This window comes from Anarrhichthys ocellatus, unplaced genomic scaffold (assembly GCF_004355925.1).
Source record: "Anarrhichthys ocellatus isolate YVR2014 unplaced genomic scaffold, GSC_Weel_1.0 scaffold11, whole genome shotgun sequence".
Taxonomy (NCBI): Eukaryota; Metazoa; Chordata; class Actinopteri; order Perciformes; family Anarhichadidae; genus Anarrhichthys; species Anarrhichthys ocellatus.
Genome location: NW_022280041.1, coordinates 4,648,995 through 4,669,459, shown reverse-complemented (window position 1 = coordinate 4,669,459; position 20,465 = coordinate 4,648,995). Strand labels below are relative to the sequence as shown.

At 46.3% G+C, this 20,465-nt stretch overlaps 1 protein-coding gene across 7 annotated transcripts in view; it reads right to left on the bottom strand.

Moving 5' to 3' along the window:
* Positions 1 to 20,465, bottom strand: part of pcdh7b (protocadherin 7b) — a 98,859-nt gene that overhangs the window by 38,533 nt on the left and 39,861 nt on the right. For 2 of the 7 annotated variants that reach the window (XM_031851061.1, XM_031851065.1), the window contains exon 2: positions 11,738 to 11,957. The exons of 2 other annotated variants lie outside the window; for them this stretch is intronic. In XM_031851061.1, coding sequence (XP_031706921.1) covers positions 11,738 to 11,957 — 220 coding nt within the window. Of the gene's footprint in view, positions 1 to 1,291; positions 1,313 to 9,883; positions 11,958 to 20,465 lie in introns of those variants that run through there. 3 more of the 7 variants (XM_031851062.1, XM_031851066.1, XR_004212893.1) reach the window with 2 other exon arrangements.

Here is a 20,465-nt window from a genome sequence, read left to right as displayed (position 1 = left end):
CTGTTGGTCACTGCTCATTAGTTAGTGTTTCCTCCACTTAAATCTAATCATGTGTGCCCTGTGGAGACACTCATGTGACTACTCCCTCAGCCTCTGCTAAAGTGGTTGCCTGAGGGTTACTTTGTGCGAGAGACAAGATAAATGCTATTGTTTTAGCCTTCAAGGTAGCCATTAGTCTGCGGGCGGGACTGCAAACAAAAGGGCAGGAAACCGACAAAGAGTCGCATGCTTTGCCACAATAGCACAGAAACAGGTGTACCCCTATTGCATTTGTTCAAAGGGTTAATCTTTTTTCGTAAATCCCCACGGGGAAAGAAAAACAACTCACCTGGCTATCCCACAGTTACAGCCATTGTTTGGTTTCGGTGTCGCGTTACTTCCCACCGATTGTGTCCGCTGATATGTTTTTGGCTCTCGGGTGCTTTTTGTGTTGTCCAATAAAAAAAACAAACATAGGCTTTTGACTGCCACTTTGGCGTTAGTCATCCCTCACAGGAAGTTGTGCTCCGGGCCGCAGTCATCAGAGATGAGCATAGCTGAGCCGGAGCTTTGTTGTGAGGTGATTGCAGCCTTTCACCGGCTTTAGAAAGACGGCCGCCACGGTGAGTGGCGCACAAAGGACAGGAGGATTACTTTGTGCTCCTTGTTTTGTAACCTTGAGGAGGAAAAAATGTTTAAAAATCCACACCTGGGGGAATTTGTATGTACGGTTCTTAGCCTTCGCGACCAGGTGCTTCCGAAATGAAAAACAACACAGGGAGGGGAGCGCCAAGGGCCGATGAGGGAAAGAGACCCGGGTGAAATTTCTCAAGTCGTGGGCTCTAGATGACGTGGCACTTCAATTACTGGGTGCCAATGTATACATCCCGGCGTGAGGGGGGTGGGAGAAATGGCGCGTGGTGCCCCTGAATAATTCCCAAGCTGTCAGCGGGTTGTTTTATTCCCTGCTCTGGCGTACCGCTGACGACATCTCATTCCAACCTCAAATCCTTGCATTCCAAGATAGGAGAAAGGGCAATAGAGAGGGAAAAAGAGGAGCACGTGGGAGCGATTAAGTATGTATGGATAAGGAACAGAGAGAAATGGACAAAATGGTATTTTTTTGTTTGAAAAAAAGCATCAAAATACATTGAGTTTTTCCTTTGTGTGGCTTTATGTACATAGGAATAATCTGTTCACATTGTGAGCTACGAGAGACGGCATGATAGCGAAGACGCCAAAGCCGTTGAAAGGTTCAACAATGCATAAGAATACAGCTTCACACTGACAAGAGAGAAGCAAATATTAGCAGCACACACACACACACACACACCTCCACATCACAATCTCACGGGAGTGGTTTGGCGAACGTTTGTCTTGAATCTATACGCTTTCGCAGAACATGCATGGTGCTAATGCTGACCGTTATGTGCGATTTCTTGCCTCGCAGTTTCCAGGGAAACCAAATTCGATGGACTAAACTGACGAGCCTTTTGTGAAAAGTCTCTCTCGAAAGGCACTAAGTCACTCACTCAGACAAAACCTCACCCTCGGTTCTCTTTAGACTTCAGAGAGAACCAGAGAAGGATTGTTCAGGGTAAGAAATATGAGGATTCCTTCTTTTTTTCTTACCCTGAAAAAGTAAAATAAATACCCACACATCCACTTTGCGAAGGATTTTTTTTCACTAATGCATATATGACCCTGAGTAATTGTCTCCATGAGCGCCTGCCAAAAGGAAATAAGGAGAGACGAAATAATGATATTCCTCAGCTAGAGGAACTCAGGAGGATATTGTCCCTCCAGGTGGATTGTGTGCAAGCATGCATACAGCTGTATGAGGAGGTTTTTGTGTGTGTGTGTATCAAAGGCTTCTTTCTTTATGTGTCTTTCGGTTTGGAGAGGTATGTGCGCGGGGGGGGGGGGGGGGGATGTTATGAAACCCATCCCAGGTGTCACAGGTCGCAGTGTGTGCCACCTCGAACACGGCTCTGCCAGAGGACGGCCGGTGAGCCACCCTTCTATAGACTGTGTTAGCTTTTCATTTTAATCCTTCCCCCCCCCCCCCAACCCTTCCTCCATATGAGACACATTAGTCCTCGAAGAGAGGAGAGCGGGAGGATAACCCCCTTCTTCCATTGTTGCACGCTTTCATCTATTTCTATAAGGCGAGGGAGAGCGGAGGGGGCAGAGAGAGAGAGAGAGAGTAAGAGGATGGAGGGGAGTAAAAATAAGTTCTGGTGGGCTGCGGACCCGGTAGTTGTTGCACCGCTGAGAGTATGATGCATCTCTGCCTGGATCCAAACTCACATGCGAAAGGCATGTGCGCACACACACCCGGCTAAGTTTTACATGCACGCTGGAACACAATCAGCACACAGTATTGATCCACACCACACACACACTTTCTGTAAAGCGCTTTAACCCACCATAGTGTTTATAAGCAGCTTATAAACACTCGATTCGTGATTTACATCAAAAGAAAGGACCTTTTGGAAGAATTTTTAAATAACGCAATTGTCCTATATGAAGCATCTGTAACTGATGTATTAACAGTTATGAAATGATTGATAATGCAGTATAACTAAGCTGTAACCATGTGCTATAGTGATGATGTATAACTGCACACACTCCAGATTCTTGCCAATGCACAGCCGTAAACATTGTGTCATACTGGGGTTTAAATCATTTATTACATGTTCATCTGAAGGCTAAATGTGAGGTTAAAAGGAAGTGACACTTCCAGTAACTATTGTTATTGCCATTATTTCTACACAGAGCCAATACAGTGGACAGCGACTTTGACCCTGTTGCGTTACACAGCAGCGAGGAGCGTCTCACCGTGTATCTTAAGCTACTGGAAAACCACACATAGCCTCCTGCAACACACCGAGACGGTCCTCTCACACTGAAACATCATTAGCTTTTCCGAATACTGCCTGCGGCAAGCAAGTAAGCATTTGTTTGCCTGCCTTTTGACGGTTTTACAGCATTTAGCTGTGTCTCTGAGTCATCAAACCACCCCGATTAAAAGACAAACACGATGTCAAATTCCTAAATAATACGACTTAATTGGTATCAATTAGCTGTAGCAGCCGACGCTGCTGGCAGAGTCAGGAGTTTCCTGACAAAATCCCTTCCCAGAAGGAATGCCAGTTCAATGTGGCACAGCAAGCTGTTCTGTAAATAGGCACACGTGGGTGAACCCAGACGGGGTGGCTACAACAACAACAAAAAAGAAGAAGGCTACGAAAACAAAAGTTTTTAAGGTATTTTGTATTGTTTTTCACAAGACTAAACATGTGTTGGGGACAAAGTTGTGGGGGCGGCAGAAAAAGCACAATGTGAAATATCGGATCTTTCAGGAGGTTAAGCTGCTGGCGGGCCGTGTGTTAGATAAACAGATAAGTGCTGGAACACGCCTGGGTCAGCTGGTGCACAAACACAGACGGAAAAATGTACACGCTTTGCGATTCCAACCATGAGTGTTACTGCTTGTATTATCCACATACACACTCAGACGTACAAGGATATCTCTTCCCAGAAGTCACATTTATGTATATTGGCTGGAAGCAGGTTGCATCTGGTTCCAGTTGGTTTCAGTTGGGTTTTGGCAAAAACCTGCTCAACTTTTGTTAGCGTTTTCTCGGAAAGTTCTGTAATCACATAAATGTGCTGCGTTTTCGTAATCGGCGCAGCATTCCTTCTGTGCAAAATTAAATTGCCGGCTAGTTATTTTTTGGTTGTTGTGTTGAGCAGGACAAAAGTGTTCCAGCAGAGTTATTATGCATGGGTTTGTGTATGTGCCTTTAACTGTGAGATATGAGTAGGGGGTAGTGAGAGACGGTGTTTGCACATAAAGTATAGTATGTCTGGCAAACGCATGAATGAATGCATGAGCGGCCCCGGCTTGGTGTCGGCCTTCAGAATGTGTGAACACCTGAATATGTTGTTGTTTTTCTGAATTCTGTTTGTTTGTGCTTTTCCCAACAAATTCCCTGAAGTGAGGAAAAAAAAATAAAAAATGAATGCCTTCATTCTTTTCTCAGCGTTTCTCTCAGATAGGCTGCTGGTGTGAAGTTGGTATGCTGTAACATATGTGCATACATATGTGCAGCTGTCCCTTGCAGTGGTCTTCTGTGGATTCTCAGCCCACGTTCAATGATCAATTGTAGATCAATGTACAAATAAAGAAATAAACACTCGCAGGCAGCGTGTAAGATCATCGGCATACATTGCAGCTAGCTCCCTCCCGTGCTACGGACGCCACACTGAGAAAGACATGGCACCCGCCGTGTCCCAGCACCGCACACCTGATGTTCCTTTGGCACCACCTGTTCACCTCGTCCAGAATCATGCTCAGAATCCTAACCGATTATTTGGACCAAGGGGAGGAAAGTTAGAGAGAGAGAAGGAAGACCAGGAGGAGTTGGAGGAGGTGGGAGGTAAGGGGGAGGGACAAGCAGAAGTCAGAGTGCCTGGGAGGAAATGGAAGGGGGAGCAGAGGGAGGGAGGGAACAGAGGACGGGAGGCTTTGGCTGAGTGCCTTGGAGGTGTTTAAGTGTCTTCATTGAAGACCGCCCCACCAACCGCTACACCTGACATACATACCCTCGCCCAAGGAGGGATGAGATCGCGAAAGAGGTGTGTGGGTGGGTGTGGGGGTGTGGGACCAAAAAAAAAAGCAAGGTGCGTTCCAAATTAACAGCTGCCGGAGAAAGTGATTTTATTCCGAACATAACGAATGCCCGTGCCGTTGGGAGACGAGCCAAATTGCTAGTCACCGCCTCGTTGCACCTAAAAAGGCACGAAATGCGCATGGCGGTGCGTATGACTGTAGGCCCTCATTGAAAATGCAGTCATGTCTCTGCAGTCTCATGGAAACCCATCCCGTTCCTCGGCTCTTTCTCCTGCGAGTGTTGACGTATCAACCGTGCGTCCAGCTTGCAGAAGAAGAAAAAAAAAAAGCAAGAATACAACAGACAACCCATCTTTGACGTGGAAATGGACGCGCGCGTATTCCCTCGGAAAACATGTCTGCCTCACTCGTGCGGGGCTTATATTGCGAGTACTTGACAATAACACCTTTAAAACACATTTACAGCCTGTCTGTCTGTGTGAAAGGCTCATATTCTGTACTTGCAGTCAATATGAAGTGGCTGCACTCTATTCTTCTCTCTCGGACCAAATGGCCGCCGTGGCTGCGCGATGCCTCTGTGTCATCGTTTGTAAGCTAGCTGAATGGCTTTTTTTAATCTCTGTCAGGAGTGGGTGTTTGCCCGACTACACAAAACACCACAGCAACAATGCCATTATCCACACCCGGACCTACACAATAAAACTTCTCGTTTATTTTTGGCAGTCTCTCCCGCAGCATCTTACATCGCAGAGAATGTAATATTTGGACGATAAAGGACACCGTTAACATTAATACTGAAGTAGATTTAAAGGCTCAGGTCATCCAAATTACAAAATATTTGTCCCTAAAACCTTCTGCCTCCACCTAAATACAATAAAGATGAATACAATTTGACAAAGTATGGCGAAAAAACAGTTTATTATATTCAAGTTGAGTGGTTCCAAAAACCTTTTTTGGCTTGTTTTTTGGCCAAATTCACAAGAAATAAGATATACAAAGAAACAAGGTGTTGAAGAAATATGAATTCATCATCTTGCGTGTCTTATGGACTATTAGAGGGACTTTGGTCTAAAACTACCAATGAGAACTGTTCACAGTGATGCAGATTTATTTATTTTTTTTCAAATCTGTCTTTTTCTGAACTCTGGCTGTCTCCAAAACTGGGCAAATTATGCATGGCTGGATACCGAAAGCGGCACATTCTGGTGAATTGATCTTTTTAACAGGAAACATTAACGAACAGATTCCTCTGGTCTCTCCGCTCCCTGTGAAGGGCAGGCATTTCTTCCGGCTTAATTCGGTCTGGGGGGTGTTGCAGGAGTTAGACAGCACTGGGTGGGCTTTGCAGTCCATATGTGCTCATGTGGAGAGACAGAGAGGAAGACAGGACTGTGGATGTGACACCGGGGGATGATTTGAATACCTGCCTGCTCTGGCTGAGCAGTGATCAATCATCTCTCTGTCAAGCGCCACTCCCTGCTGGCAACTTCTCCACGCATGTAACCCCATCTCTTAACACCTCCCCCTTCTGTTTCTCATTCTCTATCCCTCTACTGTTGTTTTTAAAAATAATTTCCTCTCTATCTGCTGGTCTCGTTCCAACCTCTCCCCATCCTTCGATCCATCTCTGGGCTCCTGAGCAATGTGTTACTCATTTACTCTGCGTTGCCATGCTTTCCCTCACTGCTTTCTCTCACGGCATCTCGCCAGGTCCTCTTGTTCTTTCTATCTCCCGCGCTGTCGGCTTGCCTGAGGATATCAGGGAAAGAAATGAGGGGCGTGGGGTAAGGGACAGATGGAAATGAGCGAGAGACACATGGTGGAGGACTGCAGGCACGCACTACAAGTACAAACCCTGACGCAAAGTGCACCTGACTGTAACTGTTACTCATTATTATTTTTCTCATTTCCGTCCCGATTTTAATTTCCTAATTAATGTTGGAGTGTTTTTAACTCATGCACACATGGAGCGCAACCTTGGGGAGGGCAATCGTGGGGAAGATTGTGTGTAACATGCTGATTGATAGCGCGAACACCTTCCACTGGGTGATTTTTCACTATACCGCTTTCCACCGGGTGCTGATGGGCACGCAACACATACACAAACACACACACACACACACACACACACACAAGCACACACGCTCCCATCCCTCCACCAAGTTGGGGGAAATCAGACCTAAGACCAGTGCTGCTGCCGCTCGGCTCTTGAAATATGAATGGTTTTAATTAAACAAATTCGCTTTGCCATCTGGTCCTACAATTGGGCTTGCCTAATGAACAGAGTAACACACACACACACACACACACACACACACGCACATTATTAACCAGGCTAAGCAGCGTTCCGGCAGGCAAAGCTTTGGAAATAGACAGAAACAACAACAATGAAGTGATCAAGTGAGGTGCTTCACAGAGCTGGAAAATGATGCAGTGCTGAATGAGGTGTGTGTGTGTAGGGCTAAAGCTTATCTGTATGTGTGTTCATTTCTCTGTGTAAAAGTGTGCATTTCAGTCTGTCTGTCTGTGTCAGCACAGTCTGTACACACCGACTACCTCAGTGACAGCAGCTGTGATGTGCCACTTGTCTGTCCTACTCTATCGGGCCAGCTAGCCAACACTAAATGATGATGTTTGTAATCCAACGGTGGTAGCCCAAGATTTCTCAGCGGGAGAGACAGGAGAGAGAGAGAGCCGTGTGTGTGTGTGTGTGTGTGTGTGTGTGTGTGTGCGCGCTGGGGGGGGGTGGTGGTTGTCTGGCAGCCAAAGCACAGAAACGTGGGAGGCATGCTAACGTTAGCAGCCAGTAGGACGTGCTATTACTCTCTTAGAGGCTACAATAAATTTGCACTATTCATCCGTCTTAGCAGCCGGTGTAAATGAAATCCGGCATCAGCCTCCGTGAGATGCACTCAGCGATGTAGCGATAAGTAAAAAGTTGGGTAAACTAATGTATAACCTCTCGGTGAGCGTCACAAGGCACAAACAACCCCTGCGGTATGAAAAAATAAAAAAAGTTCTGTTGAGGAAAGTTTTCCTACACATACATTCACGCGGGATACATTAGCTTTGCGTACCAGCCGCAGGCCAGGCATTTTTTTTTGCCGTAAAAAAAAAGCCACGTATAATGATTCATGCTGTGGATCAAATAGTATAAATCCTTGGCAGCGTGACCTACTGCAACAAGCATAGCAAACCGTATAGCTGCACTGATGCACTGAACAATTATTACATCTTCAACGCCCGGAGCTGTTCCCATTTCATAAGAAAACACATTGCACACCTCAGACACCTGACTCACGATGAAAGGGCAGTGTAGAAGGATGTTATTTTTAAGGTGCACTTGAACTAACACGGTAAAAAATTGAAAAAATTGAAAAATCCGCCGCCCCGCCCCTGGCAATGTGGAGATCAATAATAGAGCACGAGTCTTTGACCCAGCGATAACGACGTACATCTAGAAGGGCTCTTCCACATCCGTAGCGGCCTAATCGGGTGTTTGACTCCAAACACTCAGCGTTTATGAATATCGGATGAGCGCCAGGGTAAGCTTATGAATAAGTGAGTGGCCCAGCTGTGCGTCAAAAAGATCAAGAGTTTATGAAATGCACCAAATGCCATAGCTGAGCAATACATGGAACTATGTGCTGCTCCAGACTTATGGTTAAAAACTGATTTTTTTTATTTTTTTGCTCTAAAAGCTACAAATTGAATTCTTTGTGCACTGTTCAGCTGAACAAATCCAGAAACATCTGTGAAGATGCAGCAGAATTTTCCTAGGTTCCTGGCATGCAGCTCACTCTGCCGAAACAACGTCTGTGAAGAAGAGAACTGTACAGAGGAGCCCTGTGTGTGATCGTTTGTGCAGTGTGGATTGGGTCGACAATGTGTTCATATTCCCACGATGACCCCAGCACTCCCTGTTTGGAGACAGTTCTGGAAGAATCTGTCTTGGATGGAGAGGGTTTTTTTTGTTTGTTTTGTCCTTATTTGATACTCCCCATGGAAAGAAGTCAACCAATAGAAAATAATAAAGTTCGAAACCTGACCTTGATGAAGGAGATGAGGAAAAAGAAAACACGGTCCCTCGGTACATCTGCGCGGTGGAAAGGAAGTATGGATGAAGAGCGGGAGACCAGAGAATGAAAAACAGACCGTGTGTGTTGTCTTTGTGTGTGTGTTTGTCTGGGTCCGTGTTAGTACGGATGCCTGCGCATGCATGTGTGTGTGGCTGTGTGGCTGTTGGTGTGCGTGCATTCATGTGTGTGAGACAGACGAGCAGCTGCAGTGGAGGACGATTGTTCCTGCACATTGTGCGAACATCGATGGACGACGAAGCGAGTTAGAGCCGTAAGAAGGCACAGAATTAAAATAAAAGGGACAAGAGGCCTTTGTCCACTTTCGACCCTGTTACAAAGCAATGAGCGATCAAACGTGATGAATCAGTAACTCTGTGAACGGAAATCAAAACTGAAATCCTCAGATTTAGTTTGCAAACTGACACTCCAGCCTCGGGGGGAGGGGGGGGGGGTCGAGGTTTTCATAGTGTTGAATTGAGTCCGATCGCTTTCGACGACACACAGAAATTCTCTTCGCATTTCCCTGCTTTACTTCTGGTCTTCTACAGGACAGAAAATAAAAGTGACTCACCACAACTCTCCGCCGCATTACGCACATAAATGCCAGCAATTACCTGTCGCTAATGACGCTTACACCAACACTGGGCGCCATGGCAAAGCCATCTGCTAACTCTTGTTTTCCCTCTTTCCTCATAACTCCCTCGTTTCCTAAAAAGGTTTCACATAAAGCGGTGCTGTTAGTGTCTGTGTGTGTGTTCTGGCTACAACACAAGGGGGAGTGCTAATGACTGTAGTTAGCATCCCTCAAGAGGGTGAAGCACTTTGCCAATATTTGCCCTAACCTTAGATGATTGCATTTACTTTACACTTAGGTATTTAGCCGAAGCCCTTATCCACAGTGACCTAGCGGAAGTGAGCAAGCAGGGGGCTCAACGTCTTCCTCAAGGACACTTGAACAGGAAGCATAAAGCTGCCTTTTTCTCGGGTTGAATGACAGGACCAGGACAAATTAGAGTCTCCCAGACCACAAGGCCACCCCCGCTGACGCCAGGCTACCAATACAAATCGTAGGAGCTCACGCGCTGCAAGAGATGCAGGGTTTGCTTTAAGATTGAAAACATTATGTTGAACAAAACACAAACTCACTTGTACTACTGCCTTTCCATCTTCTCTCTCTCTCTCTCACACACACACACACACACACACACACTTGCAAACACACAGTTCAGCTGATCTCACTAAAGATAGTGAGCAGCAGCAGAGCATGGTGTTTCTCTGGGATGGAGACTGATTCATGAATCGACCTTGACTCTGTTCCTCCAACAAATCTCCTCTAAGGCTCCAGTGTACTTTGCAACCGTACCCTCTGAAACAGCTGAAAAGGGAAGAATCAACAACATATGTGCGTTGAGCTGAAACCAAAATTGATGGGGATGAAATGAACACATAATTTGCGTCAATGTGCTAAGTGTAAAATAGTTCACTCTGGACAATATCTTACGATATATGGGCTTTTATTTTTTTTTCTCAAGGTGGATTTGATTGACGGGCTGACCTCACTTCTCGTCTAACTTGGATTCCTGCTATCGGCTGTCCCTGTCCTATTACTTTTAAATGGAGACCAAATTGAAATGAGTCTTTTGATTGGGTCTAATTTGGCCAGTAAATGGGTGCCTATTGTCTGAAAAGGGAGATTTTAAGTATCCTCCAGGTAGCCCTATCGGCTCACATTAAAGTGGTTTAAATCCTTTTTAATCTGCATTGAGGCCAAAGAATTTGAGGAAAGCTCACCGCGGGCACCTTTTGTAACTGCCTGTTTGATGTGCACATCTGTGCCTGACTTTCTATCTGCTTTCTTAGGGGTCATTGCGAACCCATAACGAGACATTTAACCCTCTCTAAAGGTTGTCTGGGCTTCACCTTGTGGACACAGTGGAATGTCACATTGACTCCACTGATCTGAGATAAGTTAAGACATCATCTCCAAAACAAATCCGTCTAAAAAAGAAGAAAAAAAGAAGAGTGAATCTGTACGCCATTTGAATATCCTTATCCTAAGCTGCAGTGGGGGAAGCCTCTGCACTTAGGCTTAGCACTCTCAAGACAGCTCCTCCTTGTTAAGCATCGCCTCAGACTCCTACACTATGAATGGGACCATTACCCCCATCTCTCACTGCACACCCAGCTACACACACACACACATATTTTGGTCTTGGTAGGAAGCTAGCTCAGGGTGGCTGTGAGGTTATGCAGCACTGTACCCAGGGACTGCCTTTACAATAGCCCTTTTTTTTTCCACTGCTCCCACTCACTCTCTCTAGACTGCAGTCTTTTTTTTTGCATTACAACCTCCAGAACATCAGCTCCATCTCCCAATTGTAGCAAAATAAACTCCTTCATAAGGGCCTCAAGCCGGCACTCATTGCAAATCAGTACAGCGGTACAGCTTCTAAACAATTCAAGTGGGGTATTTACCCCCCGCTGCTACTCCTCCTTTACTTCATCTCAAAGAGATCTCGAACAAAATCTATCCTCAGTCGGGTTGAAATCAAGACGACGAATGAAGGATTGCAAAGAAAAAAGAGCTGCAAACTGAAAGGGAGTGAGACGGCCTGAAAAGGTGTTGATCTTACGGAATACGTCTGTTACATATATTCCCTTGTGTAGCGCCTTTGATCAAATAAGCCTGCTGTCTTCTGAAACAGAACCATAGGTTTTATTATAAATCCCGCACCTCGTCTTCACACGATGTACATTCGTGGAGGGGCTTTAGCTTTGGTGAAAGTTGCAACGGCTTCTATGTCACGGCCTCAACACCACGTCACACTTGATTCGCTTACAGTACTAACCAGGAATCCTCAGGCACTCAAAACACTTACAGAACTGTCTACTTGGTAACAAATAATAATAAAAAATGGCCGAACCTCACATGTTTTTGTGTGTTTCTGAGGACTGTCTACCTTCGGGGTTGCTTTCTGTACGTGTCTAGGCAGTATGTGTATGTTTCCTGTTCTTAATCTCCTTCAGTGTTTGCCCCTACCATTTTCCATGTGCTCTGCCTCACCGACACTGCCATCCGGCGTTGTCCTCTCGTAGCTGTCCTCGGGCAGGGGAAGGGCGCCCAGCCGGGGGCCCGACGAACTCTTGCTGCTGGGCGTCTCCGACTCGTCCAGGCCGCTGTCGTAGCAGCTCTGCAGCGATCCCTGCTGGTGAGGGTCCTGGGGCTGGCTCACCACCGAGAAGGTCACTCGGCGAAACGGCTACAAGAGAAACCAAACGGCCGGGGGTCACTATAAAAGGGACTCTTTTGCTTTTCTTTTCTTTTGTTATTGTTTGAGGACATCTAGGGAGTTGGATCCTCTGTATTTTTGAAAAGGGATTTCGGGTCAGGATGGTAGAGAAAAAGGGGGCAAGGGTAAGGAGACTACACATTAATTTGAGGAGTCTGGAGGAGTCGTGGAAGTGCGCTGGCTAGCTTTTAAGGACACAATTATTGGAGCGTAAATCTCCCAAGCTAGCTGTGATGTCACTTTCCTCACCCTAAAAACAAGACAAACGACCTAATCTGCTCTATCACAAAGAGCCAACACAGACCTTTTTATCGCAACAAACAAGGTCATGCCTTTCTCACACCCTGCAAACTATCAATGGGAAGACATTGTAACAGGGACACCCAGGAGGCTTGACAAAGGAAGCCTTTCACAAGCCCGCTCGAAGCTCAGGGGACCAAGACGACTGCGTGTTAAATACAGTCGAGGAGGGGAGGAATTTACCGGCCTGATTCACTTGTTTATTTTGGCCACTAAAAAAAAGAGGACAAGGTGAATGAGCGTCCAGCGCTGCGGGAGGTCTGATTCGACTCGCACAAAGGCGAGTGCAGGCAAACGGGGGACAACTACTAGACGTGCACGCGCAACAGCTTTGTGCTGGATGAGCTGCGGGTTCCCACTGCCAATAAGTGTAGCCTGCTAATTATTGAACAGTGTCCCGAGTTAAGCAGTAACAGAGCATGTCGTTAAAGCAGAGGCCTCCTGCTCACCGTCTCAGCCTGTTACCCTCCCCTCCCCTCTACATCTCTCAATCCCTGTCTGAGCGTTGTACAAAAGTAATGGCAGAGGTGGGGGGGGGGGGATGAAAGAGGGGAAAAGGAACATGAGACTAGGAATGAAAGATCCGGCTTGGTCATTACCAGAATGAATGGCATAACAAATGGCTGACGCTATTCATTAATTAGTTACAAACACAGTCAGAGCTGATCTTCTCCTCCAGCCCCTTGCCAGACCTCATCCCTTGTTTTCCCGCTCTTCTGCTTTCCCCTCCTCCCTATGTCCTCCTTGTCTCTTCGTTCCGTCATGAGACTATTAAACGAGGCCCATTACTCAAACATTTTCTCTTTCTCCCTCCATCTCCTTCCATTTGTTCCCCCGATTGTCTCACCTGATGAAATGAAATCTGCTATCGGCCGCCATGCGGTCGGTAACCACGTCTTTAATTTTGTACATCTATCCACTCCCCGTTTTTGCATCATTTTTTATCTGAGAGGCTGACGCCAAAAACATCACATCAAGCTGTTATCGCGCCGAACGGATATTTGGTATGCGTGAACGCGTGTCTATATCTTTGGAAAAAAGAGTGACAAATGAAGTGACGGCACTCGTGTGCACACGGATTTAAGAGACAATCTCAGCGAGTGTATACAGGTCACAACACGAAGGTGAACCTCTTTGTTATTTTGTCATCCTGAGACACTTACCGGAAGCACCTCTGAATTTCTGCCAGGCACATACTGTGAAAGATTGTCTTTTTGATAATGACATTTCCCACAAGCCACTGGGGACAAAACGGGCCTCCTTTAGCTCTGTGTGCCTGTTTGTAAATTTGCATTTATTCATATATTTGCATTTATTTGATATAAATATATATATCTTCCCGTCTTTTCTCTGGCTGGCTGGCTAGCAAAGCAATCTTGGCAATAAATCATGTTTCCATGTAATTACAATCAACACTCAACAAATGAATTGGTATAAATATTCATGCAAATTTCACTTGGATAGTCAAACATTTGTTGCATAATTAAAATCGGGGCCCAGAAGGAGAACTGCTCTCTATAAGTGTAATAACACTTGAAAGTACGCTAACATATTAAACCATGTTTTGTTTTGTTTGTTTGTTTGTTTGTTTCCACCCTATTTCTCCGAAACACTTGTTTGGTGTGAGGTGTGTGTTAACAAATACAACAGCTTGTGTGTGGTCGGGGGGGGGGGGGGGGAGTACTTTGTCTGGATCAGATTTATTGGAGTGCCATACTCCTTGGGAAACACGCTTTTTCTAATGATACGAATTAAACGACTGTTGCCTAATGAATTGCTGGCGAGGCCGTCGCAAAGAAAAGAAACACTCGAGCAGGCGGCACCGAGGGAAAATTGAGTTTGGGAGAGAGAAAAGAAGTTGACAGGGAAAGGGTGGGAAAAAAAGTTAAATGAACAAATAGATTGTATTCACCTGAATTTCCCTTATTTTCACTGGAGGGGAGAGTAAGATAGAAGAGAGAGGGGAAAAAAAGCTAATTTGTTTGCAGACCAGAAAATGGAGTTCACGCAGAGATCGCCGGAGGCTTTGGATTAGAATCTGCAGCAACCACCGTCTGCACGGCGACCTTCGCTCCCTTCATTCTGTGTCTTTTAAATAAATGAATAAAGTAAAAAGTGATTATTTCGTAGTCATTTCTTCCCCTATATGTGTGTGTGTGTGTGTGTGTGTGTGTGTGTGCTCATGTCTAGGCGTGTGTCTCAGAAGTAGCCGGGGAAGAAAAAGTGAATTGTCCAACATGCCGTGTGAAATCGCATAATGGCTTTCTAGTTGTCAAATCCAATGTTTTTTTTCTCTCTCTTTCAAGTATTCATAGGTGACTCGTCACGTGGCTTAATCACAGGGAAAAATAAATAATAATAATCTGCTGTGCACTCACACTATATTAGGGTTGACGGCTGGGGTTTTGCTGACCCCGAAGATAATGCGCGAGGGGTTTTTACATTGTTGAGGTAAAAGGGTTCCCCTCGCGGTCTGTCCCTGCTGACACGGAGCTGACCCCCTCTCACCACATACTGGTCACACCCGGTGAGTTTGTCAAGCCTGACTGAGTACATGCCCTTTGATGCTGGTCCCTCTACCTCCTACCCTGACCTCCTGGCCTCATGGTCCACTCAGCTGCCAATTAATCCAGCAGTGCTTTCCCACATACACAGACACACTGAAATGTCATGGCCAAGTCCCATTTATTGTAGCCTATACTGTCTTTTGTGTGATGTGTCTTTTTAAATTCTTGGAAGATACAAAATAAGAAAAATAATATCCCATCACTTACACACATATCCATGTATAAAGTAGCTAAAGCCCACGATGTGTCCTCCCCACGGAGTGGCCGAGCTTTCAATGTATGGCTTTAATTACAAGTTAGCACTAGTTTGCTTTATCTTTACCAGATGCCGGGACCTCTTTTCGGCCTCTTTATGGAGCGCCTGTGATTGAAAGCCAGCTGTGACAGCCACGGGTGATTGAGCAAAAAATGAACAATGCAAACAAGCCCAAAGGTCTACTGGGAGCTCTGGCCGAAAGCTGGGCTCGGCCTGTTTCCTGGACGCTAAAGGGAAAACACATGGGCTGCCTGACTCTAGCGAAGCTGGAGCCAATAAAAACAGGACCGTGCCACTCGTGTCAATAATGTGTGACCTCTTGGATTTGATTTTCATTTCCTGCCCCCCACCGCCCTCCGAACTAAAGGTGGAACCGCCGTCAGCACCACTCTGTTTGAGCTGTAGTACTTCTTTTATCTCCTAGCGAACCTTGACTTGGTAACACATTGTTCAGTAGTAGAGCATTCGTCCTTTGCACGAAACCTCAGACTCGTTCACATCAAGTTGAGAACACAGTAAAGGCACGTTACTTAAGACTATGCAGTATAGGTTTAGTGTCAAGTATTTTGTAAAGAGTTCTCATTATCAAACCTCCAATGTCACTCATTCATGCCCATGTGATAGAGTACCTGTACACAAGTCCACACAATGGTGACTGTGTTCTTGCTCTACTGCCAGTCCTCATCCACTGACGAAGCCTTTTGAACCCAATCTCTCTGGATGTCTACAATTAAGCCCACCTTCACCAGACCCTCTGGGTGGAGTGTAGGATAATAGAACGATGTAGGTGGGTCTGCTTGGAAAACACAGGGTGTGTAATTTCAGCTGTAAATACCTTTGGCGGATGGCAGTGACCCACTACCGTGAACCACAGGAAGTAATTGTGGCTAGGCAGGACTTGGGGCAAGGGGAGCAAACATAAACTGCAGGGCTAGTGTCTTATTGCAGTCAACCAAGAGAGATGGAGGGATACAGAGAGGAGAGCGGTGAGATGGAGAGACTGATAAAGAGGCCAGTAAAACAGAAGGGGGGGGGGACTCGGAGAGAGTGAGAGACGGGAGTGACACATGAGTATGGCCATGATTGCCAAAAGTGCCAGTATGTAATTAAGAAGCCATGTTTCATTTTTAATGGGCAACCAGACGGCGACCTGCAATCAGCCACCTGAGACGCGCAGAAAGTGCCAAATAGCCACGGCACACCAAACAACATACTTGCTGGAATCTTAAAATGACCTCCGCTGAATCGCGGCTGCTTGTTTTGCGAAGCTCAAATGCTGGTGAGGCTAGCTGTGATTCCAGTTGTGGGAAATTAAAAAGATCATGAGATACACTGAGGCTCAAGTTATAAATGGGACAAATGCCCTCAAGGTGAATGTCTGACTGGAAATCAATCTGGAATCTGATCCGGGTGGATTCAGGTTCTGTTTGGTGCTGCACTGTTGCAATTAATTACTTTGCTAAGCTAAGCACAGAACGCTGCTGTCTGGCATCACTTGTCAAAAAACAAGAGGCCGAATGGGAGATGGTCTCTCAAGTGTATTTGTGACGAGGGGAATTTCCAAAACAGGGTTTGTGTCAGGGCCGAGTAAGTTGTGGGAATTCTGACTGGAGTCGTTGGCTGCAGCTTTGTTAGTGCAACCGCCTGCACAGCCTCGGGTATCATGTTCTAGGCCTGGCTGAGCCCTGTCAAGCTCCAATGCTCCTCTTCACTTCTTCACGTCCCCCCCCCCCCCCCCCATCTTCTTCAAGCTTCGCTCCTCCTGCACGCATTCCTCCCAGGTCACTCAGGATGAAGAGGAGAAACCGGGGGGTGACGTTTCAAAAGAACACCCAACACTCAAAAAAACAAAGCCGAGGTAAAAGAGGCTCTTGCAAGTTGATTGTCAGATTTTTCCAACATTATCTTCTGAGCCAACAAAGATGTGACAAGTGTCCCCCCCCCCCCTGTTTTTTCTATTCTAGTCTGCTGAAAAAAGTCCTTTTAGAAAACCACTCTCACAAGGGCATCCAGCTGCCGGTTCCTCACCTTAACTTTGCCCTCAATAAAGGATCAGAACATAATAAGAAACTTCAACGATGGATTTAAACGCCAATCTTTCATTTAAAATCATGTCAGGGAGATGTGAGGTCATACAATCCACACGGGTCCAAAGCCTGATAATAAAAATTTTATACAGCTTTAAAAATACTTTTATTACAGGTGGTGCAGACATATGGGCAGCACAGTGCACAGCCTCGTTAAGAGTTGATGATGCTATTAGCACTCTCTTGTCGATCTTTGAAAGTGTGTTTTTTTTTTTTACCCTTCCCTTTTAACATGTGGTCATTTTATGATCTGACCGCACACCGACCAATCGAATGTCCCCTAGCGCTGGTCCACTGGCGTTCTCTTTACTGACCCTTTAGTGCAGTCTTTGGCAGAAGAAATAACTATATGTGCTCCAGTAAGAGAAGGCTATTCAATAAATACAAATAGACTGCAGGACACCCACAACATGAACTCCCTGATGCTTCCGACTTTTGCATGTTTGGCGTTGTGCCATGAAAAGTTGTTGCTAGGCATGAAATGTCCTCGAAAAGAACTCTGGAGGGATAAATTCTTAGTCGCAGAGATTGTGCCTTGGGTACCACTTTGGATTAAGAAAAGGGAAGTGGGGGGGGAGATGCTAAAGTCGGAGCGACTCGAAGAAGGTAGAAAAAAGGGGAATATATGATAAGGAAATGACAAAATGGGGGATCCTTCCATCCCAAGCTTATATTTCTTCCTTCATCCACATCCCCTTCTAGTCGTTTCTTTTCCCAGTGTGTTTGGAATGCTTTTGGACGACTGCCACAGCTAGCACTACTATTAGCATGCACACCATGTGTACAGCCGGAGAGACCGACCGGCAGAAAGAAAAAGAAATGGAGAGAAGAAGAAAAAAACACATGGTTACTTTTTTTAAAGTCCGGGCTAAACTTTTAATTGCTCTTCAAGTGGCGGATTAGGCCATTCGTGTAACAGAGATACTATTCAGGGGGGATGCGTTTGAAGATCTTCAGAAGCTTAGCCCAACCCCTGACCTGTTCTGAATGGCAAAGGAGAAGTGTTTTATTTTACTTTATTTTTGGTTGAAGGGGTGGGGGTGGAGATGGGCCGGAGGATGTTGAGTGGCAGTGGATTAGCTTCAAGCTGACAAACAACACCCTTTTGTGGGGTTCTGCTACTTTCCCGCTGGGCTGCAGGAAACAAACCCAGTGTCATGTAGCTGATGTAAAAAGGACATTAAAAAAATGATACACGAAAGCTTCATAATTTATGAAGGGAGGCTTGTCATTGTCGACCAAATAGCTAACGTATTGGCGTTCATGCTGTGGTACTTTCCACATCCGCGTCCGTGTTACATCCTCTCATTATGAATGGATGGGGCCTTCTCCTGTGTCGCCATGTTAGAGCCAGTGCTGCTGATACAGGCGCTGGCAGACGCTGGGAATGAGTGTCAACCAAATCCCTGACCGTGGTGTTGCTTACATAGAGTCTGCCTGCAAAGTCTTGAGATCGCCTTTCCTACTTTTGTCGAATTCAGCCCTTGTTTACACGGCGACACCTGAATGCCGCACGTGCCTGTAGTCTATCTGAGTGAAAGTGTGTGTGTGTGTCAAGTCTTTGGCATTGTCATGTATTTTCACATGTCAACCTGCCATCCGCTTAAGTTCTGGCATGGCTTGGGAGGTTGGGCGGCGGGGGGTCTAGGTGAATCATGTGGGGATCCATCACAGCTGTGGCAGCGCTGCATCTGACCAACGGCCTACTACTGTCAGTTTGTGATGGGCTTGGGGCTGGCTGGCGCTAACGCTAGCTTGTTGTGACACGGGTCTGGGTGTCAGCAGAAAACATGACACGGCATCAACGAAGCCAAAGCGGCCAAATGCCAGAGCTGAGCACTCGCTGCCACGGATATATGAGAAACGTCAGCGCACTTGTTTTGCTACCTGTCCCGCGCAAGCACAGATGGGAGATTTAGAAGCCTTCAAATGCTATATCGAAATAAATGAATGTCAACGCAGAGAAGAGAGAGAGAGAGAGATGAAAAGAGGCAGTGATAGGATCTACAGGGATGGACAGATTTGTGGCGAGAAGGATAAAGAAAGAAAAAAGACTGAGATAAGGGCGGGAGGAAGAGACAGAGAAAGATAAATGATTCTTTATTTACCATCCTGAGTCACTGATGACAGATAACCTGCATTTAGGAGATCAGGGCCGCCATCCAAACAGGCAAGAGAGAGAGGAGAGAGATAGATTGGGGGAGGTTGGAGAGCATATCCAGCTTATCCGCTAATGAGGCGTTCTATTTGGGTTTGATCATGCAGGCATGTATCATTCAAGGCGGATAAGGAGCGTGTGTCCTTGTGTGTGTGTGTTTTTAGCGCCTGTCCGTGCCACTTGTACACGCGTGCGCGCGCTCATGTCATCTCAAGAATCACCCGCACTCCCCTCATTTCACCCGCACATAAAACCACCAGGTGGCGCGTCTTTGCCAACTTGTAAGTCCTGATCATATCTCTGACACACACTCCCCCCCCCCCAAAAAGGTCCTATCCACCACCTGTTGCCAACAACAGCAGCATAAGACAATCACGATCCGAGCAATTATGAAAACAATTATTACAAACGAGCAATTAAAGCCCTAACGTCAGGGATAAATAAACTGACGGTGAGAAAGGGAGAGGATGAAGGAGGATGGAAGAAAGCCCAAGGCGAGTGAGGAAAGGGAATGAGTAAAGAGCAGCAGGAGAGAAAAGGAATTGAGAGAGACGTGTGCAGTCGCTATCGTGCTGCAGTCCTGCCGCTGCAACATGACGATTATGAGAAATGGAACGGCCTCACACACTTACCCGCACATTTAACAGGCCCTCGAAACTTGGCATCGGAGATGTCCCCCCCCCCCCCCCCCGCCCTCCCACTCCCGCGCATTCCTTCCCGTCATGTTCCCCGTCCCTCCATCCTAGTTCATCACCGCAACTCGGTCCCTTATCCCCCCCCCCCCTATCTCCAGTCTCTCTGTCACTCCCGCCCGCTCACCCTCCCTACCTCGCTATCTCTGTCGAGATCACGCAAGGTCAAACCTCGCCGACGTTTGATGGATGAAAATGGAATTAAGATGAAAGCACACTTTCAGATAATGAAGATATGCGGCGGGAGATTAGGAAGTTGGCGAGGCTGCTGAGGTGCCGACCAAATTAATATAGAAATTTATGTGTGTTTGGCTCAGGCCCAGACAATCCCCATGTGTTATTTTCACCAGGGGGCCAAAGTGGAAAACATAACAAAAAATTAATAGCATTTGAGCGGGGGGGGGGGGGGGGGGGGGGG